The sequence below is a fragment of the Xenopus tropicalis genome, chromosome 2, assembly GCF_000004195.4.
Source record: "Xenopus tropicalis strain Nigerian chromosome 2, UCB_Xtro_10.0, whole genome shotgun sequence".
Taxonomy (NCBI): domain Eukaryota; kingdom Metazoa; phylum Chordata; class Amphibia; order Anura; family Pipidae; genus Xenopus; species Xenopus tropicalis.
In genome coordinates this window covers 69072069-69088649 of record NC_030678.2, presented here as the reverse complement: position 1 = coordinate 69088649, position 16581 = coordinate 69072069, and the positions used below count along the sequence as shown (strand labels likewise).

At 44.8% G+C, this 16581-nt stretch overlaps 1 protein-coding gene across 3 annotated transcripts in view; it reads left to right on the top strand.

Annotated features, from left to right (window-relative positions):
• The first annotated feature begins 3988 nt into the window (after positions 1–3988).
• Positions 3989–16581, top strand: part of uhrf1bp1 (uhrf1 binding protein 1) — a 195667-nt gene continuing 183074 nt past the window's right edge. For 2 of the 3 annotated variants that reach the window (XM_031896854.1, XM_031896853.1), the window contains exon 1: positions 3989–4196. Coding sequence is in view for 1 of the 3 variants with exons in the window: in XM_031896853.1 (XP_031752713.1) it covers positions 4153–4196 (44 nt within the window). In the remaining 2 variants the exon portion in view is untranslated. The remainder of the gene's footprint in view (positions 4197–16581) is intronic. The other variant, XM_031896855.1, reaches the window with a different exon arrangement.

Genomic DNA, 16581 nt, shown 5'->3' with positions numbered 1-16581 from the left:
AACGCCAAACACATCATATTTCTGCTCCAACGCCAGTACCTCCAGCTCTCCCATTTTACCAGTCAGACTCCTTGCACTGGTAAACATACATTTAATACTGGTACCAGCGTGAGAATGACGCATAAACAACTTATGGTCCTCCCTGCCATTATCAGTGTCCCGAAGCAAGACTCCTCCCCCATTTTCCCTTAGTATGCCCACTACCTTATCTATCCTGTTGCCCACAGAATTACCCGCTGCACCCTCCCCCTCCCTACTTCTAGTTTAAAATCTCCTCCAACCCTCTAGCCATCTTCTCCCCCAAAGAAGCTGCCCCATCATCATTGAGGTGCAGACCATCCCTGGCAAAGAGCCTGTAGCTGATTGAGAAATCAGCCCAGTTCTCCAGAAACCCAAAGCCCTCCTCCCTCTGCCTTCTTAATGTTGCTCGTGGCACAGGTAATATCTCTGAGAAAATTACCTTGGAAGTCCTCTCCTTCAACTTCTCGCCTAGTTTTTTAAAATCATTTTGAGGACTTCCCTCCTTCTCTAAGGCTGATGCCACACGTGGCGTTTTTCCGCTGCGTTTTTTCTCAGCCTAAAAACGCCGCACAAGCCACACAGCCCGAGACTATGGCATTTTTCAGCCTAGTACTGGTGACGTAAGTAAATCCCGTTTCCATGGTGCTAATAGTGCGAAATAGCAAAAAACGCTGCGTATTTCCGCTAGGTCTGGCAGCTGCCTTTGCGTATACATTGGAATAGCTTGCTTTGCAAATACTGGCGTATTTCGGCCAACGCTTGAAAAATCCATGCTAAGGCGTTTTCTAGCGTATTTCCGCATTGTGTGGTTTGCTTCGCGTCTTTTCAAGTTATTACTATGGATGATGATATCAGGCGTTTTTCAGCCGCCGAGAGAATTAGAAAATACGCAGCGGAAAAACGCCACGTGTGGCATCAGCCTAACATTGTCATTGGTACCTATGTGTACCAAGACCTCTGGGTCTTCCCCAGTCCCTTCCAACAATTTGTCCCCTCGTTCCACCCCATGCCGAACCCTAGCACCAGGCAAGCAGCACAAATTTCGGCATGTAGAGTCCTTGCGACAAATTACCCTATCCAACTTTTTAACAATTGAATCCCCTACAACAGTGCTGTCCAACTTCTGTTGTACCGAGGGCCGGAATTTTTCCGACCTACGTGGTGGAGGGCCGATAATGGAAGCCAGTTTTGACCACTCCCCTTTTTGAAACCGCACCCACTTAAAACCACACCCATGTTATCACATGACCATACCCATATTAATGGTTGTAGTACAGCAAAAATCTAACATACTCTGCCTTCCCTACCCTGCCTGTGTGTGCCATACTCTGCCTTCCCTACCCTGCCCGTGTGTGCCATACTCTGCCTTCCCTACCCTGCCTGCGTGTGCCATACTCTGCCTTCCCTACCCTGCCTGTGTGTGCCATACTCTGCCTTCCCTACCCTGCCCATGTGTGCCATACTCTGCCTTCCCTACCCTGCCCGTGTGTGCCATACTCTGCCTTCCCTACCCTGCCCGTGTGTGCCATACTCTGCCTTCCCTACCCTGCCTGCGTGTGCCATACTCTGCCTTCCCTACCCTGCCTGTGTGTGCCATACTTTCACTGTGTTTGCCATTCTTGGCTGGTTTGTGCCATACTTGGCCTGTGTGTGCTATACTCTGCCTGTGTGTGCTATACTCTGCCTTCCCTACCCTGCCCGTGTGTGCCATACTCTGCCTTCCCTACCCTGCCTGGGTGTGCCATACTTTCACTGTGTTTGCCATTCTTGGCTGGTTTGTGCCATACTTGGCCTGTGTGTGCCATACTTGGCCTGTGTGTGCTATACTCTGCCTGTGTGTGCTATACTCTGCCTGTGTGTGCTATACTCTGCCTGTGTGTGCTATACTCTGCCTTCCCTACCCTGCCTGTGTGTGCCATACTCTGCTTGCCCTATGATGCCTGTGTGTGCCATACTCTGCCTGTGTGTGCCATACTCTGCCTTCCCTACCCTGCCTGTGTGTGCCATACTCTGCCTGTGTGTGCCATACTCTGCCTTCCCTACCCTGCCTGTGTGTGCCATACTCTGCTTGCCCTATGCTGTATGGCACACACAGGCAGCCTACAGTGACACAATGCTGGCACTGCTCCTACAGTCTGCACAATAACTATATATTAAAAAACTTTATAATTGCAGTACCACCTCAGTATATGTTCTTTTTGTAGTGTGCAGGGATTATTTGTGGGTTTCTACTGCTCCTGAGGTGTGAACAGGGGAACAATGTGGGTGATTACAGCCTGAGCCTGAGGTGGGAACACTGCAGGGGGGGGGGGGGAACAATGCAGAGATTAAAAGGTGGAACAGTACAGGGGATTACATGTATAAACAATACAGGGGGATTACAGCCTGAATCTGAGGTGGAACCATGCAGGGGGGGCAGTTAATCTCAGTACTGATACCATTTAAAGCTTACACAAGAGTAAGCCATCAAAGCAGCCAGGCAGGTGGGGGGCCACACAGAGGGGGGTCGCGGGCCGCCAGTTGGACAGCACTGCCCTACAACTATAGCCTGCCTTCCCTTCCTAGCACTTCTCCCCCCACCTGTACTAGAGGCCGGCTCCCTGGGTGCTCTGAGACTCAGCCTGCTCCATACATGCTCGCTCAAAACTGTCTTCCCCAGAATCTTCACCTAAAGCGGCAAATCTGTTGGTTTCTACAAGCTGTGAACCAGCCCCCCTATCCTTCCGTCCCCTACTGCCCCTCTTAACTGTCACAAACTTGTCTCCCTTAATAACCTCCACTGTCCCTTCTCCACCCCCCATTACACTGACCCCTGCCAGTGGTTGCTCAGTGAGCCTCCTGTTCTCCCCCATGTTTGCAGCTGCCCTCAATGCTGTCAGTTCCCCCCTTAGATTCTGCACATCAGATTCCAAGAGGAAAACCCCACCTGCATCTCTCACAAATAAATTCTGCATGGAACTGCTGCTCCAGGATTACATACATGTGACAAGATCCACACTGAGTAACACTGGCAATCATACTGGAACTCATATTGCCACTGGGTACTTACTGTCTCCCAAGTGCAATCCCTTGTATAGTGCACTCCAGTATGGTGTTCATATATCAGTGTGCAAAATATAGATAATATAACATATTTGGATAAGACTTGCAACCAGATAGAAATCTGAAAATCCTACCAGCAGGGTACTAGACCTCCTGCAGGATGCTACATCAGCCAACACGCTCCCCACTTTCTCTGCCCTCCACCTATGGTGAGCATTCTGATCCCTGTTCTGCAGCTTGCTTTTTAAAGGGACACTGTTACATTTCTGTTATTTTATGCACTTACATTATACTAGAACATTTATTTTGAGGCTGTCAAGCAAGGGGATCTTCTTCTTCCAAAATGCCCACCTACAGGTTGGTTTCAGGCCAGATGTTGGTCAGGGAGGCTCATCCTTAGTACTCATACACTGGCAGATAAGCAGCTGAATTCGTCTAAACTAAAGGACAGATGCTGGCAGCTGAAATTGGCTTGTGTATGGCCACCTTATAAATACTCCTTAAGCAAAAAGGTATGTTCGCTAGAAGCACGGGAAAAGAAGAGGGGGGAAGAGTTGCTAGCCACAGAAATCAGGGAGCAGGTATAATATTGCAGGAGGAACAAATCAGGGAGAGCTGACACAACGGGAGTCAAACAGCAGGACAGAGAAAGTAGGAAGCAGAAAAAAATGCTTCACCCCGGAACAATCGCTTACATGTATGAAACTACAACTAATCCTAATTTTTCAGCTAGGAGGAACCAGGCACCATGTGGGAAGGAAGGCATGAGAGCGCAGGGAGCTGGCCGATACGGAGCAGCACAGAGAACGTACACTACAGCTCTGAACAATCACTTATTACTATATTATTTAAAGCTTAACTAGGTGACACGTGATAAAGATATTTCCTGTAAGAGATTTTAGACAAATTGCATACAAATGTCCTAAAATGGCCACCGTACACATTAATGGCCGCTCTACAACATTGGCGTTTAGGTACTGTCTTTCTTCATTCCAGTTCTCTATGGTCTTGGAAGTGGGTGTCAGTATGCTGCTGGAGGACTGAAGTGTGCTAGTCAAAGCCAGGCATAAAGCCGTAGGTCGGGCAAGGATGGCAGGCATTATCAAGCGGCAGATTCTAAAGCATTTGTCCAGGTACAATTTCCCCCCCCCCCAATATTCATAGGTTAAATATTAAAGACACCAAAACTACGTGGTATAATTGAAAAGTACACGGACAGAGTTGGTGTACTTACAGTTCCTCCCTCCATATTTTTGTATGTTAATTGCCCTAACCCAGAGGGTTGCATGAGCGTAAAATGCGTAATTATAATTTATTGATGCATTCTTTCACTATTCACTGCTTTTATGTTAATAACTCCAATTGTGTTGTGGGTTGAAGTGGTTTCTTTCTTTTGTCAGAACTACAAACGATCGCTAAATAACAGAGGAAATATTTTAGCATTTTGTTGCCTGAGCCAGGAGTGGAAGACAAAATGCTCAGAATCGTCCCTCCGTTCAACTGTGTGGCACTGGCCTGCAAATATACTGTTGTCCATTCCTCTGAAATTCGGCTATTAGCATAGTGGTTTTAGGTCAGAGAGCTGCTTATAACTGAAGAGTCTACTCTAGATTTGCTTAGTAGAGGGCAGGTGAGGTTCAGGCTCCAGTTGACATTTAGGGCAGCTATGTAGGGGGCTTGATATTTGGTAGATCTTTGCCCAGGGTTTACCATGCTGAAACTTGGATAGTTTTGAGCTGGACAAAAAAACTGGACCGTCTGTTTTAAAACTGGACAGGTGCTCAACCCAAATTTATAATAGCTTTTCTTACTAATAGATCCCATTTCTTAATTTAAATAATCCAGCTAGCCATACACATAACTGTTTTTCTGTACTTAATGACCAGTTTTAGTGAAATCCGACAAAACCATCAAATTATCATAAGGTGTATTGTTAGTGTGCACTGAACGATCCTACATCTAGCGATCTTTAATCCAATATCTGTCAGAAAAAATTGGGCAGGTTTGAAATTTTTTTTTCATTAACAATGAAATTTGTCCATTGTCCAGTTGTTTGCAGGTAGTTTTCCTAGCTTAAACTAGACAATATGGCTTCAAATGGTTGTTTTCGTTAATGGACAAATCATACTTTTAATAATCGTTTTAGGACAAGCTTGGACCTACGATAACAAAAAGATCTTTTTTTTTTTTTAAGTTTCAAATCTTAGATGCTGCTTAGCTGTTCTGTTGTGTTTTCATGTATATATAAATATCATTTAATTTCTCTGTTGTGTAAAAAAAACATTTTAGGCTTATGTAAAAAAACAAAAAATCTTAAAATGAGGGAAATAAAGTCTGTGTAGCTTATACCCAGAGCCCTTGGAATGGCCTGTCTCATGGATATCTGGCTGAAAATGTGTCAAATATCTATCATGATGGTTTGAAGATGCCACCAGTTGTGGACTGCATTGGCGTTTTAAAGTGGTCCTCGTTTAGCAGATCTTTAAAGTATTTGAGGTGGTCATCCTTAAGTAGCGCAGATATCCTGCAGGTGGACAATTGCCCTGTGTGCCATCACCCTAAAAGAGTTGTTGTTAGACCCACCCTAAAAATGAAATATGGCTAGAAATGCCATATTTTATATACTCTACTTACTTTACCATCCAACTGCCACCAGACAAGGTTCAGCATCTTAATAGCAGCAATGACCCAGGGCTTCAAACTTTTCACAGGAGTTCCCCATTGTTGAGAAACTAAGCTTAGCGTTTGTCACAAATATTGGGACATTTATTTTGTGTCAGTTCATAGACTCAGTAACTGACAACAGTACAGGGCATGTTCAAGTGAATCAGCAAAAAAGAAGATGGCAAGCTACTGGAGGCATCTTCAGAGGCACAGCCCTTCACTGCTAAAGGGCTGTGGTTGCTTTGGGCTGGTACAGAAGCCCAAAACATAATGTACAACATTTCTGACCTACTTCTTTACTTCACAATATTCATTAAACGCAGCTACTGTCCCCTCTGACTTATATTTCTTAAAAGCTTTCCTTTTTTTCCGTATTAACTACTTTACCACTTAGGGTAATTCTTAACACTTCTACTTTTTCTTATTAATGGAATAAACTGAGAACAGTAATGATTTAATATCATTTTAAATGACAACCATTTCTGCTCTGTGTTTTTATCTGAAAACATAATGCCCCAATCCATGCCCTGAAGCGCTGCCCTTAAGGAGCTAAAATTTGTCTTCCTAAAATTCAGTGTCTTTGTTGCCCCAGTGTAAATTTGTTTTTTGCACCAAACATCAAATGAAATAACATTATGGTCACTATTAGCCAGGGGTTCAACCACTTGCACATTTGCTATACGTTCTGGGTCATTAGAGATCACTAGATCCAGTATAGCATGGTTCCTGGTTGGCTCCTCAACAACCTGTGACATAAAGTTGTCATGCAGCAAGTTTATAAACTTGTTCCCGTTTACTGTCCTGGCAGTACTCTGGCTCCAGTCAATATCAGGATAATTAAAATCCCCCATTATTATTACTTGCCCCAAACTAGCAGCCTTTTCTATTTGCAACATGAGCTGGGCCTCCTCCTCTTCACTTACATTTGGGGGTCTATAGCATACCCCTACAATTAGTTTGGTAGATTCTTTACTATCTGTGAGAAGCTCTACCCATAAGGATTCAGCTCCCTCTGTTACCCCCATCACTTCCTCTTTCATATTTGCTTTTAATCCCTGCTTAACGAACAGACACACTCCTCCTTTTCTATTCCCCCTTTCCCTCCGAAACAATGTATAACCCCCAATATTAACTGCCCAGTCATGCGACTTGTTCAACCAAGTTTCAGCAACGCCAATCACATATTTCTGCTCCAACACCAGTACCTCCAGCTCTCCCATTTTACCAGTCGGACTCCTTGCATTGGTAAACATACATTTAATACTGGTACCGGCGTGAGAATGACGTGTACACAACTTATGGGCCTCCCTACCATTATCAGTATTCCAATGCAAATCTCCTCCCCCATTTTCCCTTAGTATGCCCGCTACCTCATCTATCCTGTCTACCACAGAATTTCCCGCTGCACCCTCCCCCCCCCCCCCCACTCCTAGTGTAAAATCTCCTCCAACCCTCTAGCCATCTTTCCCCCCAAAGCAGCTGCCCCATCATCATTGAGGTGCAGCCCATCCCTGGCAAAGAGCCTGTAGCCGATTGAGAAATCAGCCCAGTTCTCCAGAAACCCAAAGCCCTCCTCCCTGCACCAATCTCTCAGCCAGGCATTAATCTCCCTAAACTCCCGCTGCCTTCTTAACGTTGCTAGTGGCACAGGTAATATCTCTGAGAAAATTACCTTGGAAGTCCTCACCCTCAACTTCTCGCCTAGATTTTTTAAAATCGTTCTTGAGGACTTCTCCCCCCTCCTCTAACTTTGTCATTAGCACCTATGTGTACCAAGACTGCTGGATCTTCCCCAGCCCCTCCCAACAATTTGTCCACTCGTTCCACCACATACCGCACCCTAGCACCAGGCAAGCAACGCACAGTTCGGCATGCAGGGTCTTTGCGACAAATTACCCTATCCACCTTTCTAATAATTGAATCCCCTACAACTATAGCCTGCCTTCCCTTCCTAGCACTACTCCCCCCCCACCTCTATTAGAGGTGCCGGCTCCCAGGGTGCTCTGAGAGTCATCCTGCTCCATACATGCTAGCTCAGAGCTGTCTTCCCCAGCATCTTCACCTAAAGCGGCAAATCTGCTGGTTTGTACGAGCTGTGAACCAGCCCCCCTACTTTTCAGTCCCCTACTGCCCCTCTTAACTGTTACAAATTTGTCTCCCTCATTAACCTCCACTGTCCCTTCTCCACCCCCCACTACACCGGCCCCTGCCAGTGGTTGCTCAGTGAGCCTCCAGTTCTCCCCCATGTTTGCAGCTGCCCTCAGTGCTGCCAGTTCCCCCATTAGATTCTGCACCTCAGATCCAAGAGGAAAACCCACCTGCATCTCTCACAAGTAAATGCTGCATGGAACTGCTGCTCCAGGACCACATACATGCGACAAGATACACACTGAGTAACACAGTGAGCAATCATACTGGAATCCCTTGTATAGTGCCTTTTTAGTTTCAAACGCCTTTTTTATTTAACGCCTGCTAAACACTTAATTCACATGCAACACTTAGATTACATGCAACACTCGCTTAGCAGCTCCCACACTCGCTGTGCAGTCAGAAACTTTTTGAGGTTCAAACCAAACAGCCAAGCGCCTGGTGAGAATTTGTGTATATATATATATATATATAATATATATATATATATATATATATATATATATAGTTTGTTGTGTATATATAGTTTATGTATTTGATAGTATAGATTGGTAAGTATAGGTTCTGTGTGCTGGGTTTACTTGGAAGAGTTGAACTTTATGGACTCTGGTCTTTTTTCAATCCTATGTAACTATCCTGCGATTTTACAAGTTCTTCCACTTAGAAATCATGGTGGGGTCTGAAATTCACATTGTATGATTTTTAAAGAATTTATTTGTATTGCACTGCTGCACATACCGTATATACTCGAGTATAAGCCGATCCGAGTATAAGCCGAGGTACCTAATTTTACCTAAGAAAACTGGAAAATCTTATTGACTCGAGTATAAGCCTAGGGTGGGAAATGCAGCCGCTACTGCTAAGTGTGTCACCCTAGCACTCTCCTTACCCTTCCCGTGTCACTCTAGCACTCTCTTCTTACCCCTCCCGTGTGTCACCCTAAAAACTACAAGAAAGCTTCCACTCCCAGCATCCTCAGCTAGCCAGCTGACTTCACAGTGCCCAGCACAAGAGCAGCTACTTGGCGCTTGCCGGGTCTCACACACACACATAGGAGCTGACACAAGCGTTGCTAAGAGCGCCGGTAACAAATGTGCAATGTGCAGCTAAATAATGAAAGAGAAATGAACGCAAATCCTACAACATCCCACTCTGTGCTGCTTCTCTCTGCTTGTATCCCTCCCAGGCCTCCCCAGCTCATGGCAGCTTCCCCTCAACCCTCAAATGCTTCTTACCACTGTCTCCATGATGAGCAACATAAAGATATGGTCGTAGTCCCGGGACATGGTGGCGGCCTGTGCAAATGTGAGGCCCAGTCCCGGGATCCGCGCGCTGTAGCCGGCAGTGACGGCGAACTGAAGCGCAGACGCACAACGTCATCCGATGGCCCCCCCTGTGTGTCACCCGAGAACTGTCAGTATGATGTCGCGCCGCAGGCAACCAACCCCCCCCCCCCTCCCGTGTGTCACCCGAGTACTTACAGTCCTCCATCGCGCCGCCGGCATCCACCAGTCCACGTCATACAGACTAGTACAGGAACATCAGTTGCAGCGTTCGAGTACCTAATGGGGGTGACTTGCGCGTGACTTGCCTGCATGCAGCTGTTGGATTGATAGTGCTCGGGCGACGCGGGGGGGTGGGCTCTGGGGGGTTGATCGACGGCGCAACGAGTGTATAGCATGTAGTTTAAGTGCAATTACCGTATATATCCGAGTATAAGCTGAGGGTTACTTTTACAGCACATTTTTAGTGCTGAAAAACTCTGCTTATACTCGAGTATATACGGTAAGTATTGGAACACCTGGCAATCAGCAAGAATTCTGGCTTTCAAAGACCTGTTACTCTGCCTTTAAATAGTCCACCTCTACTCCACTCATTAAAGGACAAGGAAAGTCAAAATCTATTAAGCACACAATTAAATAGTACTACTGTTGCTGTGTAAAACGCTATATTCCTGGCCTAATGAAAGATTTACAGAGATACACTAACTACAAACTACATACTTGTTTTAGTGAACAGCGCCACCATCTTTAACAAGGGATTCCCATTCGTCTCTACTGCACATGCTCACAACTCTGGCTCACACACCAACTCTCAGCCACCCCGGCTCCCCCCCCCCGTGTCTTGCTCACACAACAACTGCGCACAGGAGCGCACCGCGGCTCACACACCAACTGCACAGTCCCCTTCTGATTCCCCCAACCCCCCCCCTCTCACCGTTCACCACTCGCTGATACCCTCTCACAGCTCACCGCTCCTGCTTGCTGGGTCCTATACTGTGTCACCATGGCAACCGGACGCTAGGGGGAGCGCTCCTGCTGTGGTGCGCATGTGCTAACTAAAGATCTGGTCGCAGTTTCTGTGCAGGAGCGTTGCATTATGGGAATCTTCTCTACCCAGCTCAGCTTTTTTCTTCCTGTTTGGCTTCAGATCATCTGAACTATTGAAATATGGGGAGACTTAAGGGCACTATTGAGACAACTGAAGGTATGCCTGCATTTTGAGATTAACTCTTTACTAGCCTTTCCTTCTCCTTTATTCTAAATTAGTAGCACCTGTCTGAGCTCTTCAAAGACTCCTGTCCACCCCACAGTCAGTCAGACTCCAACTACTACCATGGGCAAGAGAGTCAAAAGACACCAGAGACAAAATTGTGGACCTCCACAAAGCTGGAAAGGGCTATGGGGCAATTGCCAAGCAGCTTGGTTAAAATAGATCAACTTTTGGAGTAATCATTAGAAAGTGGAAGGGGCTAAAGACGACTGTCAGTCTCCCTAGGACTGGGGCTCCATGCAAGATCTCACCTCATGTGGTATCACTGATGATAAGAAAGGTGAGGAACTACAAGGGTGGAGCTTGTCAATGACATGAAGAGAGCTGGGACCACAGTTTCAAAGGTCACTGTCGCTAGAACACTACGCCATCATGGTTTCAAATCATGCATTGCACGGAAGGTTCCCCTGCTCGTCATCACATATCCAGGCCTGTATGAAGTTTGCCAGTGACCATCTGGATGATCCAGAGGAGGCATGGGAGAAAGTCATGTGGTCAGATGAGACCAAAGTAGAACTTTTTTGTCTAAACTTCACTCGCCGTGTTTGGAGGAAAAATAAGGATGAGTTGCATCCCAAGAACACCATCCCTACTGTGAAGCATGAGGGTGCTTTTCTGCAAAGGGGACAGGATGACTGCCCTTGTGTGTTTACTTCAGAAAGTCTACTATAATTTATATAAATAAGCTGCTGTGTAGCCATGGAGGCAGCCATTCAAAGGAGAAAAGGCACAGGCACATAGCAGATAACATATAAAACACTATTGTATTCTACAGAACTTATCTGTTATCTGCTATGTAACCTGTGCCCTTTCTCCTTTTTTCCAGCTTGAATGGCTGCCCCCATGGCTACACAGCAGCTTATTATATAAATTATAGTAGTGTTACTGTAGCAAACACACTAGTTTTACCAGTGCAGGGCAACAGTGCATTATATTTTTATTACTTTAAAGCTCTTTCATTTTTTGGTGTTACTGTTCCTTTAAGGAGAGGATGAATGGGGCCATGTATTGTGAGATTTTGAGCAACGACCTCCTTCCCTCAGTCAGAGCATTGAAGATGGGTCATGGCTGGCTCTTCCAACATGACAATGACCCGAAGCACACAGCCAGGATTATCAAGGAGTTGCTCTGTAAGAGGCATATCAAGGTTCTGGAGTGGCCTATCCAGTCTCCAGACCTAAATCCAATAGAAAATCTTTGGCGGGAGCTGAAACTCCGTGTTGCTCAGCGACAGCCCCGAAACCTGACAGATCTAGAGGAGATTTGTGTGGAGGAGTGGGCCAAAATTCCTGTTGCAGGAAACGTTTGACATCTGTAATTGCAAACAAAGGCTTCTGTACCAAATATTAACACTGATTTTCTCAGGTGTTCAAATACTTACGTGCAGCAGTGCAATACAAATACATTCTTTAAAAATCCTACAATGGGATTTCCTGATTTTTTTTTTGTTTGTTTTAAATGCTGTCTTTCACAGTGAGAATGCACCTACAATGTGAATTTCAGACCCCTCAATGATTTCTAAGTGGGAGAACTTGCAAAATCGCAGGGAGTTCAAATACTTATGTTCCTCACTGTATATTCTAAGATAATTTGCAGTTGGTCTTCATTTTTTATTTTTTGTGGTTTTTCAGTTATTTAGCTTTTTGTTCAGCAGCTCTCCAGTTTGGTATTTCAGCAGATATCTGATTGCTAGGGTGCAATTTACCCAAGCAACCAGGCATGGTTTTTGGGAATATGAATAGAAGAGAGGGTCTACATTGAAAGATAAATAATAAAGTAACAATAACAACAAAATTGTAGCCTCACAATGCAATATTTGGTAGATGCCAGGGTCGGTTGCCCCCATTTAAAATGGGGCATTATATAACATTTTAAAAGTGTACTTAAAGGTGAACCACTTCTTTAAAGGCTTAGACATTCTCCTGGGTTCTCTACTGTTCCTTTCTTCTCACCCCACTGTAAGGTTCCTGACCGCCGACTGTAAATTTAGTAATCCGTGGGAGCCCTCCTGCCAGGACAAAGACGTGCATGGGAACAAGAAGGACACAACCAAATGGGAGTTCAAACTTGTTCAATTTATTGTTAAGTGATCATCACTTTTATAACCTTCGGTGCACACGTAACTACATAAGGGTGTGTTATAGCAAATAAGAAAAAGACTATTGTTGCTTCAAAGATGGCCTTCAAGGATGGCTAATGCGGGACAGGAATTTTAAGGAGGACACAAGGAGTAGAAAAGGCGTTAGTGCACAGATAAGATTAAGTTGTTTCTCAAGGCTTATATTTCGTAAGGTGCAAGCTGTGCAAGGGTACTATTTGGGAAAAACAACTATTAGGGGATGTTCAAACCTTGCTGTTTGCTGTTACAAAATGGAGATACATTTCTAAAATGGAGTATGATATGCTAAGCATCAAAGTGTATCAAAGTATCAAAATACATGCATATATGAATATATGATTATATGAATATGAGAATATAGGATATTATATCAAACTTCACACCCACTATTGCTAATTCTCTCAGACACAGTCAGTTTCTGGCTGAAGGTACCCATACTCTAAGCTGATTTCATATATCTGATACATATGGGACATTCCCTTTAGTGCCCCAGTTTGTTCATTTGTCTCCCCTGGTATTGAGTCTGGGATGAGGTTGGGTGAGTTTTGCATCAGAGCTCCTGTTGCCAGAAGGTTATGATATTCTATAACAGTGCTGTCCAACTTCTGTGGTGCCGAGGGCCAGAATTTCTCTAGCATACATAGTGTAGGTCCGCTAATGGAAGCCAGTTTGACCACTCCCCCATTTAAACCACACCCACTTTAAACCACACCCATGTTATCACAAGAGCTTTTAAGATTATGCCCACATTAACGGTAGTAGTTCAGCATAAACCCAAATGGTTGGTGCTCACTGTAGGGATATCACCCATCATTCATTATCAGGCATTATCTATATGCCTCCTACTCCCCTGTGGATAGCACAGCAACCCCCAGCTCATACTTACACACCTTAGGGACCATTTAATGGCTATATCCAACTGCTAACAAACCCCCAGAACAAACCCCTGCCAGGTTCACCTCCTACACACAGCATAAGGCAGGCAGAGGGTAGCATAGGGCAGGCAGAGTTTGGCACACACAGGCAGCATAGGGCAGGCAGAGTATGGCACACACAGGCAGTAATCCTTCTGCACTATGCTGCCTGTGTGTGCCATACTCTGCATGCCCTACCCTGCCTGTGTGTGCCATACTCTGCCTGCTCCTAGGTGCTCAGAGATGTGAACAGGTAAACAATGTGTGTGATTACAGCCTGAGCCTGAGGTGTGAACACTGCAGGGGGTGAACAATGCAGAAACTAAAAGGTGTGAACAGTACAGGGGATTACATATTTAAACAATACAGGGGGATTACAGTCTGAATCTGAGGTGTGAGCCATGCAGGGGGCCAGATAATCTCAATTCTGATACCATTTAAATCTTACACAAAGGTAAGCCATCAAAGCAGCCAGACAGGTGGGGGGCCGCCAGTTGGACAGCACTGTTCTACAACGTCCTGCATTATGCTACTTAATTGTAGTTGTTCAGTACTCATTGGAGCTGGGAATGTAGATCATCAGTTAAGTTGTTCAATATTTATACTTTTACCAGGTAAGTGAAAAGTTTTAAACATGAACGGAGGAGTTTGCAGCCTAATCATCTGCTACCTTGGTTTGCGATTAGTCCTCAGCCTTGGAAAATTTTAACTGTGTATACACAACTTGATGGAGCTGATAAGCTGTGCTATCCTTTTGAGGAAAAAGCTCAAAAAAAGTAATATAAGGAGAGGCTGGTGCAGACTAACTGCCTTCCAGCATGTAATACTTAATTGGATTCTAAGCCTGTCAGGTTGACCTCAGGTGCTGCTGAGTGTATGAACTTTAAGGCTAATGCCACACTGAGCGTATGGCATATATTTTCGGCAAGCGGAAAACTCCTACTTGTGTGTACACCCGAATGAATGAAATACGCTCGGGTGAAGGCACGTGTAGCCGATATCTGCCGAAGATATGAAGTCTCACGTTTAATGGCGGATATCGGCTACATGCGCCTGCATCTGAGCGTATTTCATTCATTCGTGTGCAGGCACAAGGTAGGAGAAAACTACAGTAGCGGGGCGTATTCTCACCAAGCGTTTTTTGGCTTGCCGAGAATACGCCCGCATGGCATCAGCCTAAGAAGCAAATGGGCTGTCTGGTTGTACCAGTGAGGCACCCTAATACTTGAGAGGCTTTCTAGCTGCAAGCTTATCATGGATTAATTGATTAATATATGGCTGGTAAGCTTATGCATTCAAACTTTGTGATATACAGTGGAGGAAATAATTATTTGACCCCTCACTGATTTTGTAAGTTTGTCCAATGACAAAGAAATGAAAAGTCTCAGAACAGTATCATTTCAATGGTAGGTTTATTTTAACAGTGGCAGATAGCACATCAAAAGGAAAATCGAAAAAATAACTTTAAATAAAAGATAGCAACTGATTTGCATTTCATTGAGTGAAATAAGTTTTTGAACCCCTACCAACCATTAAGAGTTCTGGCTCCCACAGAGTGGTTAGACACTTCTACTCAATTAGTCAACCTCATTAAGGACACCTGTCTTAACTAGTCACCTGTATAAAAGACACCTGTCCACAGAATCAATCAATCAAGCAGACTCCAAACTCTCCAACATGGGAAAGACCAAAGAGCTGTCCAAGGATGTCAGAGACAAAATTGTAGACCTGCACAAGGCTGGAATGGGCTACAAAACCATTAGCAAGAAGCTGGGAGAGAAGGTGACAACTGTTGGTGCGATTGTTCGAAAATGGAAGGAGCACAAAATGACCATCAATCGACCTCGCTCTGGGGCTCCACGCAAGATCTCACCTCGTGGGATGTCAATGATTCTGAGAAAGGTGAAAAAGCATCCTAGAACTACACGGGAGGAGTTAATGACCTCAAATTAGCAGGGACCACAGTCACCAAGAAAACCATTGGAAACACATTACACCGCAATGGATTAAAATCCTGCAGGGCTCGCAAGGTCCCCCTGCTCAAGAAGGCACATGTGCAGGCCCGTCTGAAGTTTGCCAATGAACACCTGAATGATTCTGTGAGTGACTGGGAAAAGGTGCTGTGGTCTGATGAGACCAAAATAGAGCTCTTTGGCATTAACTCAACTCGCTGTGTTTGGAGGAAGAAAAATGCTGCCTATGACCCCCAAAACACCGTCCCCACCGTCAAGCATGGGGGTGGAAACATTTTGCTTTGGGGGTGTTTTTCTGCTAAGGGCACAGGACAACTTATTCGCATTAACGGGAAAATGGACGGAGCCATGTATCGTGAAATCCTGAACGACAACCTCCTTCCCTCTGCCAGGAAACTGAAAATGGGTCGTGGATGGGTGTTCCAGCACGACAATAACCCAAAACATACAGCAAAGGCAACAAAGGAGTGGCTCAAGAAGAAGCACATTAAGGTCATGGAGTGGCCTAGTCAGTCTCCGGACCTTAATCCAATAGAAAACCTATGGAGGGAGCTCAGAGTTGCAGAGACAGCCTCGAAACCTTAGGGATTTAGAGATGATCTGCAAAGAGGAGTGGACCAACATTCCTCCTAAAATGTGCGCAAACTTGGTCATCAATTAAAAGAAACGTTTGACCTCTGTGCTTGCAAACAAGGGTTTTTCCACTAAGTATTAAGTCTTTTTTTGTTAGAGGGTTCAAAAACTTATTTCACTCAATGAAATGCAAATCAGTTGCTATCTTTTATTTAAAGTTATTTTTTCGATTTTCCTTTTGATGTGCTATCTGCCACTGTTAAAATAAACCTACCATTGAAATGATACTGTTCTGAGACTTTTCATTTCTTTGTCATTGGACAAACTTACAAAATCAGTGAGGGGTCAAATAATTATTTCCTCCACTGTACATAGTGTATTGCTTCCTAAACACCACTTTGCTCCACATGCAAAGGCTGTATTTAAGCCCGTTACATCAATATGGTTAATAGGGAGCTGTTTGGTACCACTGGGATTCTCCCTGCAGTGATTAATTTTGTATGTTGAAACAACTTATGAAATGTATGTATGTATGTATAACTCTATTTATAAAACGCCACAAAGGTACGTAGCG